The sequence below is a fragment of the Choristoneura fumiferana genome, chromosome 14, assembly GCF_025370935.1.
Source record: "Choristoneura fumiferana chromosome 14, NRCan_CFum_1, whole genome shotgun sequence".
NCBI lineage: Eukaryota > Metazoa > Arthropoda > Insecta > Lepidoptera > Tortricidae > Choristoneura > Choristoneura fumiferana.
Genome location: NC_133485.1, coordinates 9,244,576 through 9,266,843, shown reverse-complemented (window position 1 = coordinate 9,266,843; position 22,268 = coordinate 9,244,576). Strand labels below are relative to the sequence as shown.

Below are 22,268 nucleotides of genomic sequence, written 5' to 3'. Positions count from 1 at the left end.
TATAACTTCTGATGTTTTGGGAACTTTTAGATATTAAAAACAAACTCACATTGAGCCCTCACTTTTGTTAACCGACTTCAAAAAAAGGAGGAGGTTATCAATTCGGTTGTATTTTTATTTTATTTATGTTTGTTACCTCAGAACTCCGTCATTTATGAACCGATTTGAAACAATTTTTTTTTTCGTTCGTCTAGGAATGCTTTTAATTAAGTCCCATAAGCACCAAATCAGGATCTGATGGTTGTTTCCTAAGGATATCGAAGGAACTCTTCAAATATTGTAGGAACGCCTATGGTAATTTCGATATATTTAGGAGTAACTTGTGCATTTGCTCTTGAAAAATCATCATTTGGTGAAGTGGAACTGATGATGAAGACCAAATTTGACCAATGGAGCGACTATTCCCTAACAAGTACTTCACGGGTTGAATTTCAATTACTTTATCGCAGTTGCTAAGCAATTTAAGCTCATCGTAATTCATATGGTGAAATGGAACGGGTGATGAAGCACCAGGACTCCTCAGTAATGAACGTCTCTGCATCGGAAAAAGCAATTTTTCGTAAAAGGTGACGAGTAGTTGACATTAAACTATTGTATCTTAGATCTTTTACACTAAAAAGCGCGAAAAAAAATATTTATAACAAAAAATTGAACCGACTACAAAACGCCATGAAAATAATTTTCTACCAGTCTGAAGTCGGTGCCTCAGCAAGAGCTAGCAGGAGTGATTGAAGCCCAATATACTCGTATAGTTGTATAGGTAGAGTCATTCACTATGACGCGTGGCGTGATTCTTATTATCATGACATTAATGTCTAATTTTGACAAAATCACGCGTCTTCGTGGATGGCACTAGGCATAGGTAAGGTAGACGATTATAGGTCCACTCCTGCTGGCTCGTGCTGAGGCACCGACTTCAGACTGGTAGTAAATTATTTTCATGGTTTTTTGTAGTCGGTTCTATTTTTTGTTATATATTTTTTTTAAATCACGGTTCATAATAAACAAACTCTAGCAGATGACTATTATTTTGGTCTTGATAATTTTTCAATAACAGTACTGACTAGCCTTCTCTGTCGGAAATGTAGAAGTAGTACCCATTTGATCGTTTTTCGATTTAGATTATTTTATATCCCATTAGTCTCATCTTGCTGCTCATATTTTATTTATAGGTATGATTGGTAAATAGTTAGAATTTAAACCTTACTCTATCATTATAGTAACTACAATATCCAGAGACGTCAAATTCCCCAATCGAAATTTATTTAACGTTTTCTACCGTCATCGTAGAATAATCCTCACTCGTTCTGTTTTCTTTCTCACAAACGTTCGTTTCTGTCTACGCCGGTATAAACTGAACACAAATATACACCTCCGATATTCGAGTGTTTCCTGCGACATCATTTAGTTCCGTTCTCGTACATTTGTCGCGTATCTGTTTCCACGTCGCATGGTGTTCAATTGCACATGGTCACGACTCGCGGCGCACTCGCATCGCCTAACCGACCGCTCGCAGACACTGATGTATCTCGACGCCACTTCTGCTTTACGGCCATGCATGCAACTTGAGTATCGGCCATGAACTCAACAGAAATTACTAAACGGTAACAAAGTTTTCTTGAAGCCTATTGTGAAGTACGTAGCTTGAATATAAATATTTTTGTGAAAAAGGGTCATGTGATGAAGATCAATAGTTCCTGAGTGAGTGTTTAGTACTTATAGAAATAAAAACTGTTGGATAAACTAGAACTTTAGAAAAAACTCTCCATAAGTGCACATCTATGATCGTCAGGAAATACGTCTATAGATTATGATAAAATATCCTTTAAATAATATTTTCTACTCGTTGGGTTGGGTATCTATTTTTGACGCCGTAGTAAAAATATTTTTCTATTTTTTCAAGTTTCTCAAAAACGTCTCTAGCTCCACTAGTGTAGGCTTTACGTTGTTTGTCTGTCAGTCAGTTAAGTCAATCTCTTTAATATTTTATAGGAATGGCTAAGTTTAATTAACATTTTACGGCGGAGGACTTGTTTGCAATACATATAAAAAAAGTGGTTGTGAAAAACTTATATAAAGTAACTTCATTTTTGAAGGCATAATTTTTCCCGTGCCGTAACGTAAAGCGCCAGATAGCACGAGGATATTGAATTAGTGGTTAAATTCGCATTTTTACCGGGCCGGAGACAAAAAAAGAGTGCCGGCGGCGCCCGATGGACGCTGAATCAATTACGTTACGTTGACGCGGCGCACGGTAATTCGATCCGTCAGCAAATGTTGATTTGACCGCAGCCCTCTCCGTGTCCGGCCGAAGCGCCGTCATCGGGTTACCTCGCTGATCCATTTTCTTCATTAGCACTTTGTAAAAGCGTTACCCTAATTAATGTTCGGACTCCAAATTGAAAGGTTTCGATTGCTGCTGTTGGCCGCTCGCTTTCTATTATACTTCACGGAAATCGCACCTTTTTTGGGTGGGTATTATTTGATAGGAAACACAATAAAAGCATCTGTGCCTTTAATTTCATGCCATGCTGTGTTCATGTAGGAAATGACAATTTCATTTTTGAAGTGCACACAAATTTTATGTCATATGATGAATGTGTAATAAATTCATAATAACACATAGGCGACGTCTTCGTTGACTATCCCGGTAAATTCCTATTTATAGGGCTTTATGTAGGTGGGTACATAATAGAAAAATTACTTTAGTAGGAATTTACATTGTTTTTTTTACAAGCTTTTCTTTAACTTGCCCTGTTTATTTATTTATTTGTTTGTTTGTTTGGGTTAAATCTTTGAAGCTAAATTTGACCCACTTCCAGTGGTCCGATTGACTTGAAATTTGGCATACTTAAATAAATCTGGTGACAATACAGTAGTCGGGTAGTGAAATCCTGGTAGCCCGGCCAGGATAGTCTCCGCAAAACGGAACTCCTCAACGGTTAATGGCATCGACTTGAAATATGTTAGGAAATATAGCTTGGATGACAAGTACAGTCAACAAAAAGTACATTCAGCAAAAAAGCTTTTATCAAAAGTGTAATTTTTAACAAAAACTTATTTAATCGTCGCATTGTGTCCTCAATAGTTAGATTCAGTTACTTCCTTTTGGCTAATGAATGCGTTTCACTGTAACGTATCTAGCTGGTTGTAATCTGCTCAAGCTTAGTGGCTATTCACTCACAACTACCGGGCGGTTACTGAATATAACTAAAATGTACTGTCTCGTTTGTACGTACACTGAAATAAGGGATAGCATTAGAATTTCCCAACAATTCAGTAGGTCGGTAATGGTTTCGGGACGTTGGGGCTGCACCGTGAATCAGAGCAGATTTTAGGTGAACGCCAAAGCGGATTATCGAAATTAACCTCTTCAACGGCTCTAATGATTGACTCCTCTTCCACCCGAGTGCTAGGGGCTCCGTTCTGACGAGACGAGAGATAATAATAATCCTTATTAGCTAATATTTATTGAGTATGTTGATTTATTTAACACCAATAGTATTTAGTATAAAATTGGTGTTAATTCTTTCTTTGTTTATTTGGTTTGCGTTCCATTGTAGCTTTGTCACGTAGCAAAATCGGCGAGAGTACCAAAACAAAAGATAAAAATTAATACATTAAAATAAATTACACATTAGCTGTAGCAAGTTATTATAAAAATATCTATCACATTGTGTGTTCCATTGTACGCTGCAGGACTGCATAGATTAGACGTTGTGCTCTGGGATTAATCTTGTGCAGAAGCGGAGGCAGACGACACAATAGGCTTTATTAACATGCATGCTCCTGGCTCGATACAAATTGGCGATGAGTCGCCGTATTTGCGGCAAGATGCCCGTCCAGATCTCGGTCGGGCCGAGCCTAGCGTGTAATAATGTCGCTTGTCGTCGAGTTTGCCGTTTACCTTACCGCTTTGGGATTAGATGGGATCATCGCTTAAACCATACATGTATTATGAGCGCATATTTGCTGTACTTTCACGTCGTAAGTGGCGTCTGTTGTTTGTGTAAGACGTTACGCCAATTTGCATATGGTAAATGCAAATTGGCGTAACGTGTCGTGTCGTGTTTTGATGCGTTCAAAAAAGGAATTGACGTTATTGATTACAGTGTACTTTTTACACCTGAACCGAATAACACGCTTATCAAAATCAGTTTATTGAAATATAGCTCGCTTGTGCTTGTGAAATCATTAATGGCGAAATTATAAAGCCCCACATAAACCTTTTTCAGTCGATGTCTACTTCCTTATTATAACAGAAATTAAGTAACTAAACTCGCACGTTAAACTTAAAGCATAATTTAACTAGCGTCGTTTCTGCTTAATAGTTTTAGGAGATGTTCAATTCCTAACACATCAAAACTCGAGCACGTGCACGAAATCTTAACTAAGCATTAGTCGAGCACTTAATTGCTACGTTTTTACCTCCAGATTTTAGATCACGCGAGGGTTTAATTTTACGGGTCCAAGTCATTGAGTCGCTCCCTTAGGATCTGGATCATTAAGTGGGTAAATGGTTAATGAAAATAGAATGAGCACTAAACATCGAAGCGGAATTTCGCCAGTCACCTAGCCGTCATTAAATGTTGTTATCGTCGCGATTAAGTAACAAAACAAACTTGGCTGGAGGGCTTCGACGGAGCACGGGGGCGTCGCGAATAATAATCTCAGTTTACGACGGGAGCCGAGTGAATCAATAAAAACACTAATAATGCACAGGCGTAATCCGGGCCGTGCAACGTCGCGATTACCGGCACTAACGAGCTCGTAAAGACGGATCTCCAATGCACGGCTTAGTCGAGCCGAAACATTAAACGCGCCGCGGGATGGAGTACGCGACGCGACCCGACTGGCTAGCACAACATGCGACGAGACAGTTTTTCGCTCAGAAGCGAATAGCACGCGCACTATTTTCTTCGCTTACTATGTCTCTTTCCTCTTGCTAAGCGGCCTATCTGGCAGCTCGCCCTCCTCTGGTAAGCTGTAAAAGCCGTCAGAGGCTAACAGCAACAGTACATTCGAAAAAAAAATGTCTATTCCCATTTGTATTAGTCGGCAAGGGATGCATTGAGCGACAGACTACTCAAAACCCCTTGTAGTTATATGAGTAAATCGTAGTTCTAATAAGTCAGGATGGTAGAGACGTACCTCTCCCTTACCTATCAATCATTATTTGTTTTAATCAGCTGTTCTCGTACGCTTGCTCAACGACATCTAAATTTTTTTAGAAACCTACCGAACTACTTGGCAGCTTAATTTCAGCCACTGGAATTTTAGCCATTTTGGCTTTGGCTAATGAGGTTCTATCAACAATATGGTGTGGTCAAAATTTATACGTATACTTGAACTGATTGTTATCCGCGACTTCATCTGCACAAAATTATAGTAATAATAAAGACTACCTGCACTCAAAGAAGACAGTCAATACCAGTATATCTACTAATTCACTATAAAATGTGATATTCTCAAACGAACAAACCAATAATTTGCAAACTTCCACATTTATAATATTAGCGTGATATCTAGGTACTGACAGAACGTATGTTTGATTTATTTCATTCACAAAATAAAAAAAACATATAAAACAGAAAAAAACTAATTCAAATAAGTAGTATCTTGACTACTAGATTTACAAAATTACGTATCAAATACCGTCTAATTACCCTTTATTTATTTTTGCTAAGAGGAAACAAACACGATGTCGATGATTAGATTTTTCTAAGGAACCCTAAAATGGCGTACGGGGCCCCATTATTCTCAATTTGCGCCAAGTTCAAGGAAGCTGGGATGCCGGCGAGCGCGGCGGGTGTCCCCCTTGATTAAACTCCAGGAAGTAAGAAGTAACAATTTGTGTGCATTTCTCTATTCACCTAGGAAAAATTATATTACTCCGTCCTGGATTGCACTTGAGCTTAGTGCACTCGCTCACTTACCGCCGCGGGACCCCTAGTTTTATGTCTATGTTTTGTGAATAATGTATAATGATAAATAATTAAACTTCGTGGTTTAAAAAAAAATTGTTATCTATTCTTAGTAACTTTTGATAATGTTCAGTATTTATCAATTGTTATTTTTCTGTACTTATCTGAAATGGGCTGTTTGTGGAAATGGTCGCCTGTTTGCAGCTCCTTAGTTTCAGCTTGCAATAGTCTGATACTGACATACGTTATCTGCGAGCTTCGCATTGAAGACTTGCTCATTGTGATATTGTTACTAATTCACTAGCTTCCCGGCCTGCACTTGGCTTGCAGTTGAAATGTAGTTGTCGGCGGCCGATCGTTAAATCCGCCAGATCACGAAATTCCTAGGCCTATCGTGAATTGGCGCCATTTCATGAATTGGCTACCCGTCCCTACATCCGCCATATTGTTCAAAACTCACCGTTTAACGATTTGCCTAGTGACGGACCATATCGAAAGAGAGCTAAACGAGACTTGGATTAGGTTTTACAAAATGTACACAAGAAATAAATGTTAGAAGTAGATATATCGGTTTACAATACCTGCAATAGTGGCAGCCCTTATATTACAAGTAGTAGTCAGTGAAATAGCTATCACCGAGTAAATAATTAATATTTCTTGTAAAGAAAATCAAATTTCGGCTTACGCCTTGCCAAATAGTAGAGCCAATGACAGGAAAAACAAAAGAGTATCAATAATTTAGAATTTAGATTTTTTTCTTTTGTAAGCGGCCAGTTGCGCACCGCGGAGGTTTGCCATGTTACAGTACCCCGCGCGCCCAGGAGAATTTTCTGAACGCAGAAGGCGGAATAAAATTTTGTGAAAATACAACAACCAAAAATTTACAATATTTACAACTTAAAGTCTTTAATATGCCACCTTCCGATAGCACGACCATTTTGATCAGCTAATTCATATACAAGAGGTGACAATTTCTTCAACACTGTACACTTTACAAACTTAGGTGCCAATTTGGCGCTAAAATATTTACCAGCGTCACTAAGCTGATGTTACGACGCCACGACGCCCTCATTGAACTCAGCTTGCTTACCCTCATTTATAATATTTACAGTTTTTTACATGCGCATCCCAAAGTGCAGCCTGCACCTTGTCGAAAATACACGACAAGTGGCCTAAGTTTTCCGCGTAAATATTTCGGGGTGCGAAAATTAAGTCGTCGTAGTCGACGTTGGTAGAGTCGGCGGCGCCGTATAGCGACCCGCACGGCACGAGCTCGCGCCCAAAGACCAGCAACGCAGGGCTGAAGCCTGTTACTTCGTTGACACTCGAGTTCATGGCAAACTGAATTTTGGATATATGTAGATCCCAATTTCTGTGATCGTTTTCTACAAACGAACTAATAGCAGATATTAAAATACGGTTGTAACGTTCGACAGAATTTACTTGTGGACAATATTTAGGCGTAAAATGAACTTGAGGAATTTTATACCTAGCAAAAAGTTCCTGCAATTCATGACTAATTAGCTGGCTACCGTTGTCCATAATAAGTGTTTGAGGAATACCGTATACTAAAAATACGTATTCTTCCAAAATTTTATAAATTATTTTAGTTGTGGCCTTCTTAATAGGAAATATCAGACAATATTTAGAAAAACAGCAATTCACAACTAAAATGAAGCGATTTTGAGTTCGAGTCATTGGTAGTGGACCAACCAAGTCAATGGACAGGCACTGAAAGGGCCGACAACACTCTTTTGGTTTCCCCATAATACCTAAAGTTTGATGATTTTGATACTTATATGCTAAGCAAGTTTCGCAATCAGAAATATATTTACAAACGTCCCTATACATGCCAGGCCAGCTATAGCGCAGAGACAGCCTTTTATAAGTTTTGAAGATACCAAAGTGACCGGCAGTAGGCTGGGCATGATTTTCATGAATAATATCATTCCTCATCTCCTTGGGAATGACAAGTTTCCAATCATATTCGGAAGTTAGGATAGAGCTAGTTGGTTTAAATTTATACAAGTTATTATTTACAATTTTAAAGTCAGAAAATGCAGCAGGAGCTTCCTGGACACCTTTATACACTTTATTAAACCACTCATCGTTAGACTGTACATACACTATGTCGACCGGCACTGCACGCGACAAAACATCAGGTACAACGTGCTCTTTGCCCTTTTTATGCCGGATCTCAAAATTAAATGCGGATAAACGAACACTCCAACGAGCAAGCCTGCCAGTAGGGTTATCCAGATTCAAAAACCATTTTAATGCCGAATGGTCTGTATAAATAATAAATTTTTGTCCGTTATCCAAATAGCACCGCCAGTGCTCCAAAGAAACTATAACACTGAGCAGTTCGCGTTCAGTGATAGAGTAATTCTGCTGTTGCTTCGTCAAAGATCGACTGAAGTATGCAATAGGTCGCTCTATACTATTTTCTTCCTGAGTCAGCATGGCGCCGATTCCATAATTGGAAGCATCGGCGTGTACCGAAAAGGTCTTAGTAAAATCAGGACAAGTTAGGACTGGACTAGATACTAAAGCTTGCTTAATATTACTAAATGCACAGTCAGCCTCTTCGTTCCATTTAAAGGGAGGCGCTTTTTTACCAGTAGATGTGAGCAAGTTAAGAGGCGCAGCTAATGTGCTAAAGTTGGGTACAAAACGTCTGTACCAGCTAGCAGTGCCCAAGAATTTCTTTAGTTCGCGTCTAGAAGTAGGTGTTGGAATGTCAAGTATGGCTCGAACTTTTTCGGGGTCCGTACGTAAACCCTTGTGATCAACGATATAACCAAGATATTTAAGTTCGCGACGGAAGAAACAAGACTTCTCAAAATTTATTGTTAGTCTAGCGTACTTGAGCTTATCTAATACACGAGATAATAAACAAAGATGGTCTTCAAATGTATTAGAAATTACAATTATATCGTCCAAGTACCAGAAAACGCGGTTTTCAAACTCAGGTGTAAATAATAAGTCCATTAAACGCTGTTGAGTAGCGGGAGCGTTAGTTAAGCCGAAAGGTGTGACCTTAAATCTGTACATGCCACGGCCTGGGACATAGAACGCAGTCTTGTCTCTGTCCTCTTCACAAAGTGGTAACTCCCAAAAGGCCTTTGCAATGTCTATACTGGACAAATACTTAGCGTCTCGCAAGTTATCAAGTATTTCATTAATGAATGGTAATTTATACGCGTCTTTTTTAGTCACGGAGTTGAGTTTTCTACTGTCTAGACAAAACCGCCAACTACCGTCTTTTTTAGGCGTAACAAGAACAGGACTCAACCAGGGACTCTCACATGGCTCTATAATATCTAAAGCAAGCATTTTATCCACCTCTTCTACCAGCACTTTTTGCTTCTCCGGTGAAAGACGATAGCACCGCTGTCGAATAGGTTCGTGATCACCGGTATCGATGCGATGCGAGATAAGGTGCGTTCTACCGAGTGGAAGAGACTCAGTAGAAGCATTTCGAAACTGAGCTATTATTTTATTTGCCTGAGCTCGTTGAGAGTCAGGTAGTTCTTCAAAAGGAAGAACCTGTTTAGAAGTGTCGTTAATAGTAAGAGATGTACAGTTTGAAGGCCGTTTGAGCTCTACGTTTTTCAAACAACCAGGCAGCAAATTGAATCTCTTCCAAAAATCGATGCCGAGTATAAAATGAGACGAGATATCAGGAATAACATGTGCGTTTATGAGAAAAGATTTTTCATTGAACTGCACAGGTAATTCTATAAAGCCAATAGAATGAGCAGGCTGTCCATTTGCAGCTCGCACAGAAATTTTGTGTGACGAGTTAAGTACAAATCCCTGACTAAGTAGATGTACATGCGAGTTATTACCTAGAATGGTAATAGAACTACCACTGTCAAGTAAACCACAAAGAGTCAAATTATTTACAGTAATATTTACATAAGGACGTTCATCGTCAATTTGGTCGTCAAAGAGGATCAAAGAAGTTTTATAGGACAGCATAAAAAGTCGAACTACGGAGAGCCAGTCTTCCCACTCCTTACGCGAATATTTACAATGATTACCTTTTTTTACAATACTTCTTTGACCCTCATTTACTCGTTTTTTGGAACAGACTTAGTTTTGTTATTTACAGGTTTATTACAAGTAGGACACTCAGAGCTACGCAAACCGGCCAATCCACATTTAAAACAAAGTATCTTGCGCGGTTCTTTACACATGCGCAATGAGTGACCATTGACTCTACAGCGCACACAAAATTGCTTATTTGTATTAACAATATTTATAGAATGATTATTTACAGGTTTATATACAAAGTCCTCAGTCAAAGTAGAAGGACTGCTGGTAGGAGGTTCCTTAAAGTTTCTAGAGCGGTCTAGGCAAGCCTCGTACTTTTTACATATCACCTTCAAACTCTCTATGGATTGGACGTCAGACTGAGCTACCATAATGTCGTACTCAGGACGGATATTCCTCAATAGAATTTTAAGTTTATCTGCTTCAGGCATAGTATAGGAAAGCTTAGCAAATAAACCCAACATAATGGCGAAATAAACGACAACCGACTCATCCCTACCCTGAGTGCGGTCCTCGATTTCGCGGAGCAGTTTATAATCGTAATCAAATATATCAAAATCATCAAACAGTTTAGTTTTTAAGCTTTCCCAGTTATGAAAACTATCTTTATATGCGCGAAACCAATGTAGAGCCCTATCGGTAAAAATCTCGAACGAATGAGCTAGTAAATTTTCTTTCGACAAATTTCTAGACACAGCAAACTCCTCGAGTTTTTGTATAAAAGCGCGGGGACAACCAACCCCCGCAAACGTGAATTTACGGAATTCACTGGTCACTCCGCGGTCACAGTGCACAATTATCTTAGTGTCCGCGCTAGGACCGGAGTTTGCTGTGGCGCAAGAGGTCGAAGATTCGCTCCGAACGCTGTTTTTACTATCAAAACGAATTTTTAAGGCACTAAATCTGGAAACAAGATCTTTATACGTAGTACGGTATTCCTCATTATCAGAGACATCGATACGCTGAAGGCGTAAATAGATATGAGTCAAAAAAGACTGTATTTTCTGTACAAGCTTTGCATCACAGGTACTTTCGTATAGAATGATTTTATCCTCGACAAAGGAAAGTGATTTTTCAGTGCCACTACAATCATCGGCAACTGAAAAAGTTGATGTCAAGTCCTCAGCACTAAATTTGTCCAACAAGTGAACGAGCTGCCGCCGCAACTCCGCGACTGTGGGGAGCGGCTCTCCCTGCCTGATGCTCACCTCGTACATGAGCTCATTTTTATTTAACAAATTTACATTCAAAGCCTTAAAATCCATTTCAAAGCCCGGTGTTATGTACAAAAAATAATTATATACTTATTTACACGTACATGAAATGAACATCGATACGTAAGCAAGCATAAGTTCCTAACACAAAATCACAAGAAACAAAGATATACACAAAAACAGAACAAATTGGAAAATTAGGCTATGTACAAAATATTGTAAAAGTATATAATTTATAACACAATACGTTTAATGTACACGTAGTATTTACAAGCGCTATGTACATAACCTAATCCAAGTCAAATGTAAGACTCACGTACTGACTGAAACAACCCTTGGGCGCCAATGTAACCGGCTAGCCGGTCGGAGAAATGAAAAGGCGTGTGGTTACAAAATAAAATATAATACAAAAGAAAAATATATACAATTATTTCAGTCAGCACTGCTCTTGTAGATAAATTTAAAAAAACACTGGCCTGAGACTTGTAGGATAGGTAGGGAAACAGGGCAGGGTGTTGAGGTAGCCTCGAAGCGTCCAGTCGCGACGGCGATCTGCTCCGAGGCAGCAGAACGGAGAGGAAGTGGAGATGATGATTTGGATTCAGCAGGAAAAAGGAAGGGCTGGAATGAAACACCCTGCTTTACTGCTTGCTTGCAGCACCCATCCAAGCCTCGTTTTAGTGTCGGACCAGCGAAAGAGAGCTAAACGAGACTTGGATTAGGTTTTACAAAATGTACACAAGAAATAAATGTTAGAAGTAGATATAATAATATTTACAATACCTGCAATAGTGGCAGCCCTTATATTACAAGTAGTAGTCAGTGAAATAGCTATCACCGAGTAAATAATTAATATTTTCTTGTAAAGAAAATCAAATTTCGGCTTACGCCTTGCCAAATAGTAGAGCCAATGACAGGAAAAAACAAAAGAGTATCAATAATTTAGAATTTAGATTTTTTTTCTTTTGTAAGCGGCCAGTTGTGCACCGCGGAGGTTTGCCATGTTACAAACTTCGTGGTTTAAAAAAAAATGTGTATCTATTCTTAGTAACTTTTGATAATGTTCAGTATTTATCAATGTTATTATTCTGTACTTATCTGAAATGGGCTGTTTGTGGAAATGGTCGCCTGTTTGCAGTTCCTTAGTTTCAGCTTGCAATTGTCGTCGATGCGTTTGGACAGGTCGACGGATAGACAGGACGTTCCGTCGATTGCAACCGCGGACCGCCTGCAGGCCGCCTGATATTGACACCCCTCGGTGCGTGCTCTGCGTTTAATTTAAACAGATAGTCAATGATTTTATTAGTTATTTAAATGGCGAAAAATTATGACAGTCTTAATTGAACAATTCTTACAGACACCAAACAACAAACTATTTATACCTACCCCTAAAACTCTTTCCGGGTCATAAACTCAAATCCAATTTAAATTTTCAATATCCCTAAGTGAAACAACTGATAAAAGTCTTAGCCGCAGACAGAATTTAAGTGAAAGGGGAAAAAGAAAAACCTAAACGGTGTCGAGCTGCAGAAATTGGAATAATAAATTCATAATGCGCAATTTCGTAGGTACTTTCATATTTGCTTTTACAATATCGCGTATTTAAATTCTCGAGATGTTAATGTTTAAATTTACCGAGTTAGTTAAATCAATTTGCAGTTGTCTAATGTTTCAATCGCTGTTGTAGCGACAGGAAGCTGATGTTTTGCGCGCGTGCCTTTCACCCATCTTGGGCGATCTTCGCTCTGCGCCGGAATTAAAATTAATAGCGGAGGGCGGCGGCACGTCGCGGCCGGTCCGACTCGGGCCGAGTAATTTGTTTACTCGTCTCGCCTAGGATTACGTCGCATGCTCTGTTGAATAGGTAACGGCCGGTGACTTCCGTCACACTTACGCTCCGTCGCACCCCGCCCCGACGTCGAACACTCAATGCTTCTACGGCTGCCCATGAGTGATTTTCACTCACAAAACTCAGGTAGAAAATGGTTTCGGTAAACACGTGTATGGGTTTATGGTCATAATGCGGGATTTTACCATCAGGGTCTACATTAACGTCTTTTGTTATTATGTTTTACAAAACATATTTACGTGTTTTGTGTCTCATCAGAATGTGAAAATGTATTTCAAATGGAGGTGGTGAGCTTCACACAATTTAAGCTCCACCCCGACTCGGGAAATAATTAAATATGTTAGATGTGATTTGGTTAAACGTCGCCCAAGCCTGTTTCAGTGTCGCTCTGCCGTTGGTTTCCGATCGTAGCCCTAACGTGTTTATTGTATCAGTGTCGAGGCTCATCAAAATGCAAATAAAGTAGGCACCGCCCGCCCGGACGCGGCGCCGGACAATTGCCGGTTTTGTATTGAGTTATCCTCATGATATTTGGGGGTGTTATGTTTTGCGCGTTGTTGATTTCAAATGTACCTACATATTTGTACATCGGCCTCAATTAGAACAACAACCCCTGTTCGACTCCTAACATTTTAATAAAATTGATATAACGATGAAAAGTTTATTGTATGTACCTATTTACTATCTCCGTAAGACCCTCGCACGTCTAATCTTTATATCTTTACTTTTATTGAATTTGAAAAGTAATTAATATTGGTTTTTTGGAATCTTTTTGTATTTTGTATTTCAATTCCAAATTTTTACTTTTACGGTCATCCAGTAAAACCTAAATTGAAAATACAAACTGAAATATCGGAATACACTATAATATGTATGTGTGTACTGAATAGACTATAATATGTAAAAGTAAAAATTTGGAATTGAAATAAAAAATACAATAAGATTCCAAAAAACCAATCTTAGTTTGATTGCTTAGTAACGACATCTCTTGTCCGGGTGAGCGGTTAGTTCCAATGGAGTGCCGAAAGTTTCTCGAGGCTACGGTATAGATGTCGCTAGCGTCGTGACTGCTTAAGTGGCTAATAAGAAACAAACAAGCTGAGATATGAGGTGTATAGGGGAAATTCGTGTCTGTACCGTTGACCAGCGGTGGTGTAGCGGTACAGCACGCGGTACGGAATACCGAGGACCTGGGTTCGATTCCCAGTGCTGGTCTTATTTTTCTGGTTTTTCTGTGCATCTATATTTCAGTTTGTATTTTCAATTTTGAAAAGTAATGTCAATCAAGAAAAGTTGTCATTTGCTTAGAAAGACATGTTAAAAGTTTTCAAAATGGCCATAGCCATAACGTCCATATTTTCTGGTTGAGTTCGAAACGCGTCAGTGTATTGTGGTGGTGGTGATAGATGGGTTTGTGTGATTTGTGTGGATTAGTGTGGATGTGGAGGAACTGCATGAACACGCATATCTTGCATAAACTTAGCTACCATAAGGTCGCGGGTGAGCAAAGATTTTTTTTAGTTTATTGATATGGATATGGACCTCCGCAAAGTAACGTCTGATTCAATAAATTATGGAGAATTTTATGTTTGAAATGTCACCGAACTAAAATATATCAAAATATTCTACAAATATAAACGTATAGTATGCTTCCAACCTTAAAATTACGGATCACGCTTGCTAGTATGCCATTACATCTGCTATGTAATTAAAACGCAATTCAGACGAATTGGCATCTAAATTTTGAAGGTGAAAATGCAACGTCTGGAGACACGGGGTCGTGGAATGGATCGTAGGTCCTCGCCGGCTGCATTTGCTGCTAATAAGCTCACGCTCGGGGCTCCGGCTCGGATTTCGGTCGTTAGCGCGTAATTGTCGACACCTAATTAGTCTGACACTCGGGCGGGTCTCCGGTGACGCTCCCACACATGACCCCCGATGTTTAATGCGCTTCGCCGTCCTCGCTGCACCGACTAACATGCTTAATAAAGTAAATTTCGTCCGCAAAGAGTCTGCAGCGTGATACTTAACACCAAGTGACTGGAATTGCAGCAGTGCACTCTGCGCCTGTGGTTACCTGAATTAATTCCAGTTTTATTAGCCGCATTTATTGGAATTAATTTCCAGTTTTCGGGTATTCATAATTATGCTTTGTCGTTTGATCATAAACCTATACTATTGAGAAAATAGTCTTTTCCTTACTTCTCTTTTGTTTATTTCTAAGAATCCGTGGTCTCTATGTTACGTACTGATTTCATACTGATTTGTGCACTGCTGGTTTGTTCGCAGGCATGGAGGCTATAATGTCGGAGTTCTTCAACGATACTACGACGGCGTTCTACATCATACTGATCGTGTGGATAGCAGACCAGTACGACGCTATATGCTGCCACACGGCCATCGCCAAGAGGCACTGGTTGAGGTAAGTGGAGAACTCGAAAATTCTTTCAGATGATTCTTCAAGACTAAAGATATGTTTTCGAAAGTTGTAGAGAAACGAAAAACTTTGTTACAGAAGTTTACAACACAAACTACAAAAACCAACAATTCATGAATGGACTCGACAATATTTCCAGTTTTGGAATTGTTGTCAAATTGTCACTGCATCGCGTCAGTCATAAAATAATATCGATATATGAGTTTCCCAATACAATATGGCAATCTAATTAGTGGACTTGATGGCAGTTATCGAAAAATATTCGGTAGTTGGAGTAAATAGTAGATTGTTCAACGAGGGAGGAAAAGAACGGTGCCAATATTTCGAGTGTGATATTGGTGTTTTTCCCGAGTTGAACACTCTGCTTTTCATTTCGACTACAAGGAAAGTAAAAAATATACATATGTAAATATATGAGAAAAAATGTATGGAATAAAAAAACTAAAATGAATAGAAAAAAATTTAGAATTCATAAAAGCCAATGTCATTTTTTTTAAGCATAGTTCGAAATTTAATGTGGTCATTTAAAAGAATCTATTGACTTTATTGTTAAGCAGTAAATTATGTAACAAAATTTGAAATCTTCCAAATAATGATTAGTGACAAACAGTAGATAAAATAGGAGTTTTGTATTTATATATTTATTATTATATTTCTAAAATTAGTAAGGTATTATTATCAAATTGAACCAAGGAGTTAGGCTGTACAGAGATAGGCTGTGTGGACATATACCATTGTCATATACCTACCGATTGTTTTTTTTTTCTTAATATTATTTTAACTTTTTTGTTTTATATGCCTGCGTATATGAAACTAATGAAAATGATTTAATAATAGTTGACTTGCATTATTTTGTAATTGTATTTGTAAATATCCATGGTGTTGTGCATATAACGCACCACATCAATCAGCCAAAAAGTAGGTAATTAAATGTTGTAGCCACCGTGCGTTAATGAGTGGGACCAAGTGACGAAGGGTGGCCATGTGCAGCCGGCCCGTCGTCACTTGTCGCATCTATCGTAGCTAGGTGCGTTGCATCGATGCAAGGCTACTTGCATTTGTCTGCCATTTATATCCCCAAGGTTCCACATGTCCTGCTTTGCTTAACTTCTTGCATACTAATTACCTACCATTTTGTATTGCTGAAGTAGCAGTTTAAATACATCAGTGCTGAGTAGCCTAAAATTCTGATGTTTGCTTTTCAAAGTTCTCAAATAATCACCCCGTAAGCTGGATATTTCTTTCGCTTTAAAAGTACCTTTAAATATATTCGCAGTTTAAAACTAATTAACTATTCCAATATTCAATCTTAGATCGAACGGTGTCCAGATAAACAACGCGACAGTTCCTCCTCAGTTCACTGCGCCTCCTTAATCAAAAGTCGTCCGGGCACGAAGCAATTTGGCTGACCGTCCACGCGGGCAATAAGGAGTGAGCGCTATTAAAACAAGCGCAAATAAAGCAAATTGAAAACGGCACCGTCCTCCCGGGGAGGCTATAGTTCCTCCCGCGGCCGCGGGCCCTAGAAAAATACGTCGTCCCGACCTCTGCTAGCTAGTTGAACATTTCACATATTGGTACGTATCGTGCCCGGTCTTTCGGCCACTGATATTCTTTGTTTTGGGATATTTTACTCGGTTGTAATAGCATTCTCAGACTTTCTCTACTAAGAGTTTGTTTATCACTAGCCTGCGGAAAATTGCAATTTTCTGGGATAAATTAAGTCAGTAACCTGTTTATTAATCCAAGGTGTTATATGATTTCCGTTGACTTTAATGAACATTCACCAGGCCAAAAGAAGTTAGTTCCTTCAAGACTATAGTGGCCTAACTCTTTTTTAATCGATAAATAAGATACATAATCATGTGCAGTAAAACAGTGTTAAGAATATAGCTTGAACTTGGCTTGACACGCTACCGCTTGTCTAGAAAACCAAGTTTTTTTGATGTCTCTCTTCATGTGCTACATTAATGTCATCAATTGTTAAGTTCGTAAATGAAAAAAAAAATGATTTGGCCAAAAACTTAATTAACAGGTAGTTTCTAACAATAAACTAAGCTGTCCGCCGTATATCATTTATTGTGAATTTCTTCGTAATTGACACTTTTAGAATAAAATCCGATTCTTTATTGAATATTTTTGATTTTGATCGATGCTACTTTTGATTGAAACATTTCAATACCTTATACGAGGTCATTTCCGTTTTGAAATATTATGAGCTACACGTACTTACTTTCTTGAACAGATAAGGTTGTGATGTGACTAAACTAATAAATTGTGTACAATTTTATGAAGTATGAAGAAAATACTAGTAAATACTTTCATAAGCGATCTAAGTAAACGCAAAATTGTTTTTTGCCTGAAGGGAACTTCTTTGTTAATTTAAGTCTACCTCTTCTGACTACACTGTGCTCCGGCTTCACTGTCATCAAATTAGCTTGATATAATAAAACAGCAAATGCAATATACCACCTACTCGACGTACTCCGAGCAAGAAAGCGAACGCTTTTTAAATTTTCATAAGCCCGTGATGGGTAACTGAGATGAGCTTTACAAAACCCGTACGGTGATCTAATCTTGTAAGTTCGTAGAACGTGAATCATAAATGTCGATAAAAATATTTTCACGCAATAATGCATCATTTAATTACATGCACGAGAATTTTAATCAACTGTCTCGCTTTCATTTACAATGTTAATATTACCTACGTGGTGGACATGAAAATGAAGTATGAACTCCCCTATATTGTAATGTATAGAGTAAATGATACAGATGAGTTTAATGTTGCTTGAAAAATAAGAATTAATGTTTTCGATTCCACGTAAATTGTACTCGATAAGTTCCTTATGTACAATCATCAACAAAAGTGGATGGGCGGTCGTGGAGCTCAAAATGATCTACGCACGACTCCACTGCCAAGGTGTGTAGGTAGGTATACCTATCATTTTGAGCTCCACAACTGCTCATTCACTTCTATTGCCGACTGTACCTAGTTGTGTGGGGCTCAGAAGCGTTTCAGCTGCCGTATCCCGTGTCTTACAAAATTCTAAAGGTAATGTCCACAAACTAATACAAATTGGAATTCTGCAACCATCGAACCTACATATAAGGCTTGGGCTCCACAGAAAACCAGCGTTACTGCACATAATGTGCGGCAACACATGCTGTGTGGAGACCCTTTTTGGTATCCTGCCGTGTCACCAAGTGACATAGTTTTAGTGCTAGTTTTAGTCTTAGTTTTAGGTGGTACTTATGGAGCCAAAATAAACCTTTCTTTCTTTCTTTCTTTCTTTCATAAGCATCAATACGACCACTGGAAGTGGGTGAAAAACGGCTTTTACTATTTAACCCATACTAACAGGTCAAAGTTTGTAAAAACCCTGGGCGGCACGAGGTTTAAGTTTCAACGGCGTTTTATGTCTTGACAGTTCTATGGAACTTGTGGGAAGTACCGGTTAGAAAGGTTCTATGAAAGTTAATAGCTCGATCGGCGGTCCGATGCGGCGCGGGTCGGATCTTGTGGTCGTGTGAAACCGGGCGGGCGGCCGCGTGACGAGCGGGCTCCCCGCATAAATCTCAGCGACCGCCAATTAAGGTCCGCCCCGACAGTTTGTCTACGACGCCGCCCTGATTGCTTCCACCCGCGGACGGCGACACGCACTCCCGACCTATCAGATCAATAACCCAGGCTTGGATGACCCTATCAACACATACGGACTCTTCGCTAGTGCCTAATTAAAGACGAAACCTTTTATTTATCCGACTAGGCGTTAATGACATGATATTCGAATAAGAATAGTCTTCCGTGCAACAGCGATTGCTGTAGAATGATACCACAGAAGGAATTATAAAGTTGCATGACGTTAGTTTTGAACTGGAAATAACTATAATGGAAAGTTATAAAAATAAATTCGAAGGTGAATCCATATTATAAATGTTTGGTTTTTTCATTTAATGCCAAGTACTCGTAACTGGCTGTGATTGTATAACTACTGATAACATTAGTAACTTGGGAAGAAGGTAGCGCTTGTGTAGTTTTAGAAAGGAGCTATGCTCCCGGAGCATAGGTATCGCTGCCATCGGGGTACGCTTGATATAAAGTGAAGCGTTACGTGAGTGAATAATGAATGATCCGAAGCAGGTAGTATTAACCAACCTGTATAAGTACGTGTACACTTATAACTCATCAGGGCTGCTATTCTGTGCTATTTGTGATCGCATGTCTAGCACAAAGTTCGCTCACACGAGCGAAACACCTACCTAGTTCGTAGACCGGTTCACCGTCAACTGATACGTCGTGGAGGAACTCATTGCCATCGACGTAAGATAATCGAGAATATTTAAAGAAATCCCACTTGATGAGAAGTAAACCGTACGCGAGTAAATAATGATAATCCGAAGCGGTAATGTGCGTGCGATTTATTTATAAGCGCGGCGCTAGAGTTGACGCGGCGGCGTCGTTAGGGGCGCCCTTCTCGTGTGTCATTTTAAGGATGTGCCAAATTGAAGGCTCCGCCGGGCGTCATCGCGAGGGGAGACTGATTTATGCCCCGGGCCCCTCGCGCGCCTCTGCGCGTTCGATTAGAGGTTTATACATTCGGCCGAGGTCAGTTTTCTAATAACTTCGCTAATATGTCACGTGCAGTTATTATTGCGGTTGTGTGACGCTTTTCGCCCAATTCAAAGTTCTATACCTAGTGCCATCCACGAAGACGCATGATTTTGTCAAAATTAGTCATTAATCAAGTAATAAGAACCACGGCACGCGAATGACTCTGCCTATACTGACTTACATGCTCTGATACTTTGTGTGCCAAGTAAGTACCTACTTGGAATTTGGTTCCACGGCAGAACTTGTTGATAATAGCCACATCAATAAAACCGGTCAACTGCGAGCCCGACTGGCTCACTGAGGGTCCTGTGCAAAAAAGCAAGTAACAAAATTGTTTTTTTTTTTTAATACTATTTCTATGGAAAACAAACTTTTTTCAAATACGTGATTTTTAACTTTTTTTCTTTATACATTGAAGGGTCCACGGAAAGAACATGCCTAGTACCTTACCTATACTTTTTTTTTTAAATTGAGATTTTAATCTCAAATGTAGAGCTCGGAAAGTACTATGACTATGACTTACCATTAAAAATTTGGCTTCTTAATTTTAGGGTGAAATTAGTGGTAGTGAAACTAGGATTAAAATTTTTCGTGCTACCATAGGAGAACCTGACTATGCACCTTCTTTCCGTGGACCCTTAAATTTTGTCTTTACTTGTGCTATTTATAAAGCTTTGCGAACGGGAACAGCTCTATAGGGGTTAACGCGCACAGATTTCGTCTGAAAATATTTTATTTTTTATTTGTGCAAACGGCGTCAAATTTAATGTCATTTTTATTCTATTGATAGTGAATTAATTAGCAGCAAGCGATGGAGACATTTTTCTCTTAAACGGCATAACGTGATACAAAACGGGAAAATAAAACGAATGACGTAATAATTCAAGAAGATACGAGCGGATAAAGGTTGCATTCCATCTGTTTTTAATAAAATTAATTAATGTGCTATAATTTGTCCAATACTCTTTTCAAACAAGATGTTTTCAAACTTGATAAATACGCATCTATCAGTATTGCGCCACCTTGTATAACGTAAAGAACCATTCCTTCTTGCCTCGACGGTGAACCCCGCCGCTTGGTACAGCATAAACGGGTTCGCACATCTCGCCTTGTTAGAGTTATTACACTTTTATGATACGCCTGCTGACTGCTGGACCGCTCGCGGATATGTCGATGGCTCTAATGACTGATAGTAAAGTTAGTGTGTTAAAGTGCCGTCTATTTAACGACAATACGGGTTGGTTTGTTTGAAAGACAGAAATAAACATTTATTCTTGACATTTACAAGTGTTGCAACAAAAAACGTAGAAAAAAGGGAAACTTTCTCTCTTTGTCCTTAAGACTAATACAAGGGTCTATATCGATTAGTCGAATTGTTATCATAATGTATGTGACATAACTGACATAACATAACTCTTTTTATCTGAAACCATTTTTTTTCAGAATTATTATAAAACAAACCTAACCTAACCTATAAGATTCAACAGGATGACCATTTTAAAATTTATGAAAAATGTATGGTTTCAGCGGGGGAAAAAAAATATGACTTCTTCTTACATTATGACTTATAAAATTATGGCAGTCGAAAGGATCCCCTAATACAAACCTGAAATCAGGTTTATCGGCATACTTTGTGTACGTGTATGCCTGTTCGCAATACGGTGTGATCTCTGGGAAGCCAGCACCGACTGCCACAGTGTTCATATTGCAAAAATAAATTTTATAACAAAAAATTTAACCGATTACAATAAACATGAAAAAATTTTCTACCAGTCTGAAGTCCCAATATATAGTTACAGTATGTAGGTGAGGTAGACGACTATAGGTCCACTCCTGCTGGCTCGTGCTGAGGCACCGACTTCAAACTAGTAGAAAATTATTTTCAAGGTTTTTGAATGTTTTTCATAGTTTTTAGTGATTTGTAGCCAAAGGCCGGCGCCACACTTGACGGAAATTCCGACGAAGATCCGCGACGGAACTTATCGCATACTACGCGGAACGACCGATCTTCCGCGTAGTGTGCCCGCTATTTATAATTTATATGCAATAAGTATCATGTATTGTCGGATGTTCCGCGACGGAATTTCCGTCAAGTGTGGCGCCGGCCAAAGTGCATCTCACAACGATTCCATTAAGCTCAAAGACAGCATAGTTATGTCATTTTATAATAGAG

General features: G+C 39.0%; 1 protein-coding gene across 1 annotated transcript in view; it reads left to right on the top strand.

Moving 5' to 3' along the window:
• LOC141434980 (membralin-like) overlaps window positions 1-22,268 on the top strand; it is a 131,127-nt gene that overhangs the window by 53,472 nt on the left and 55,387 nt on the right. Inside the window, exon 6 of the mRNA XM_074097475.1 lies at window positions 15,336-15,468. Coding sequence (XP_073953576.1) covers window positions 15,336-15,468 — 133 coding nt within the window. The remainder of the gene's footprint in view (window positions 1-15,335; window positions 15,469-22,268) is intronic.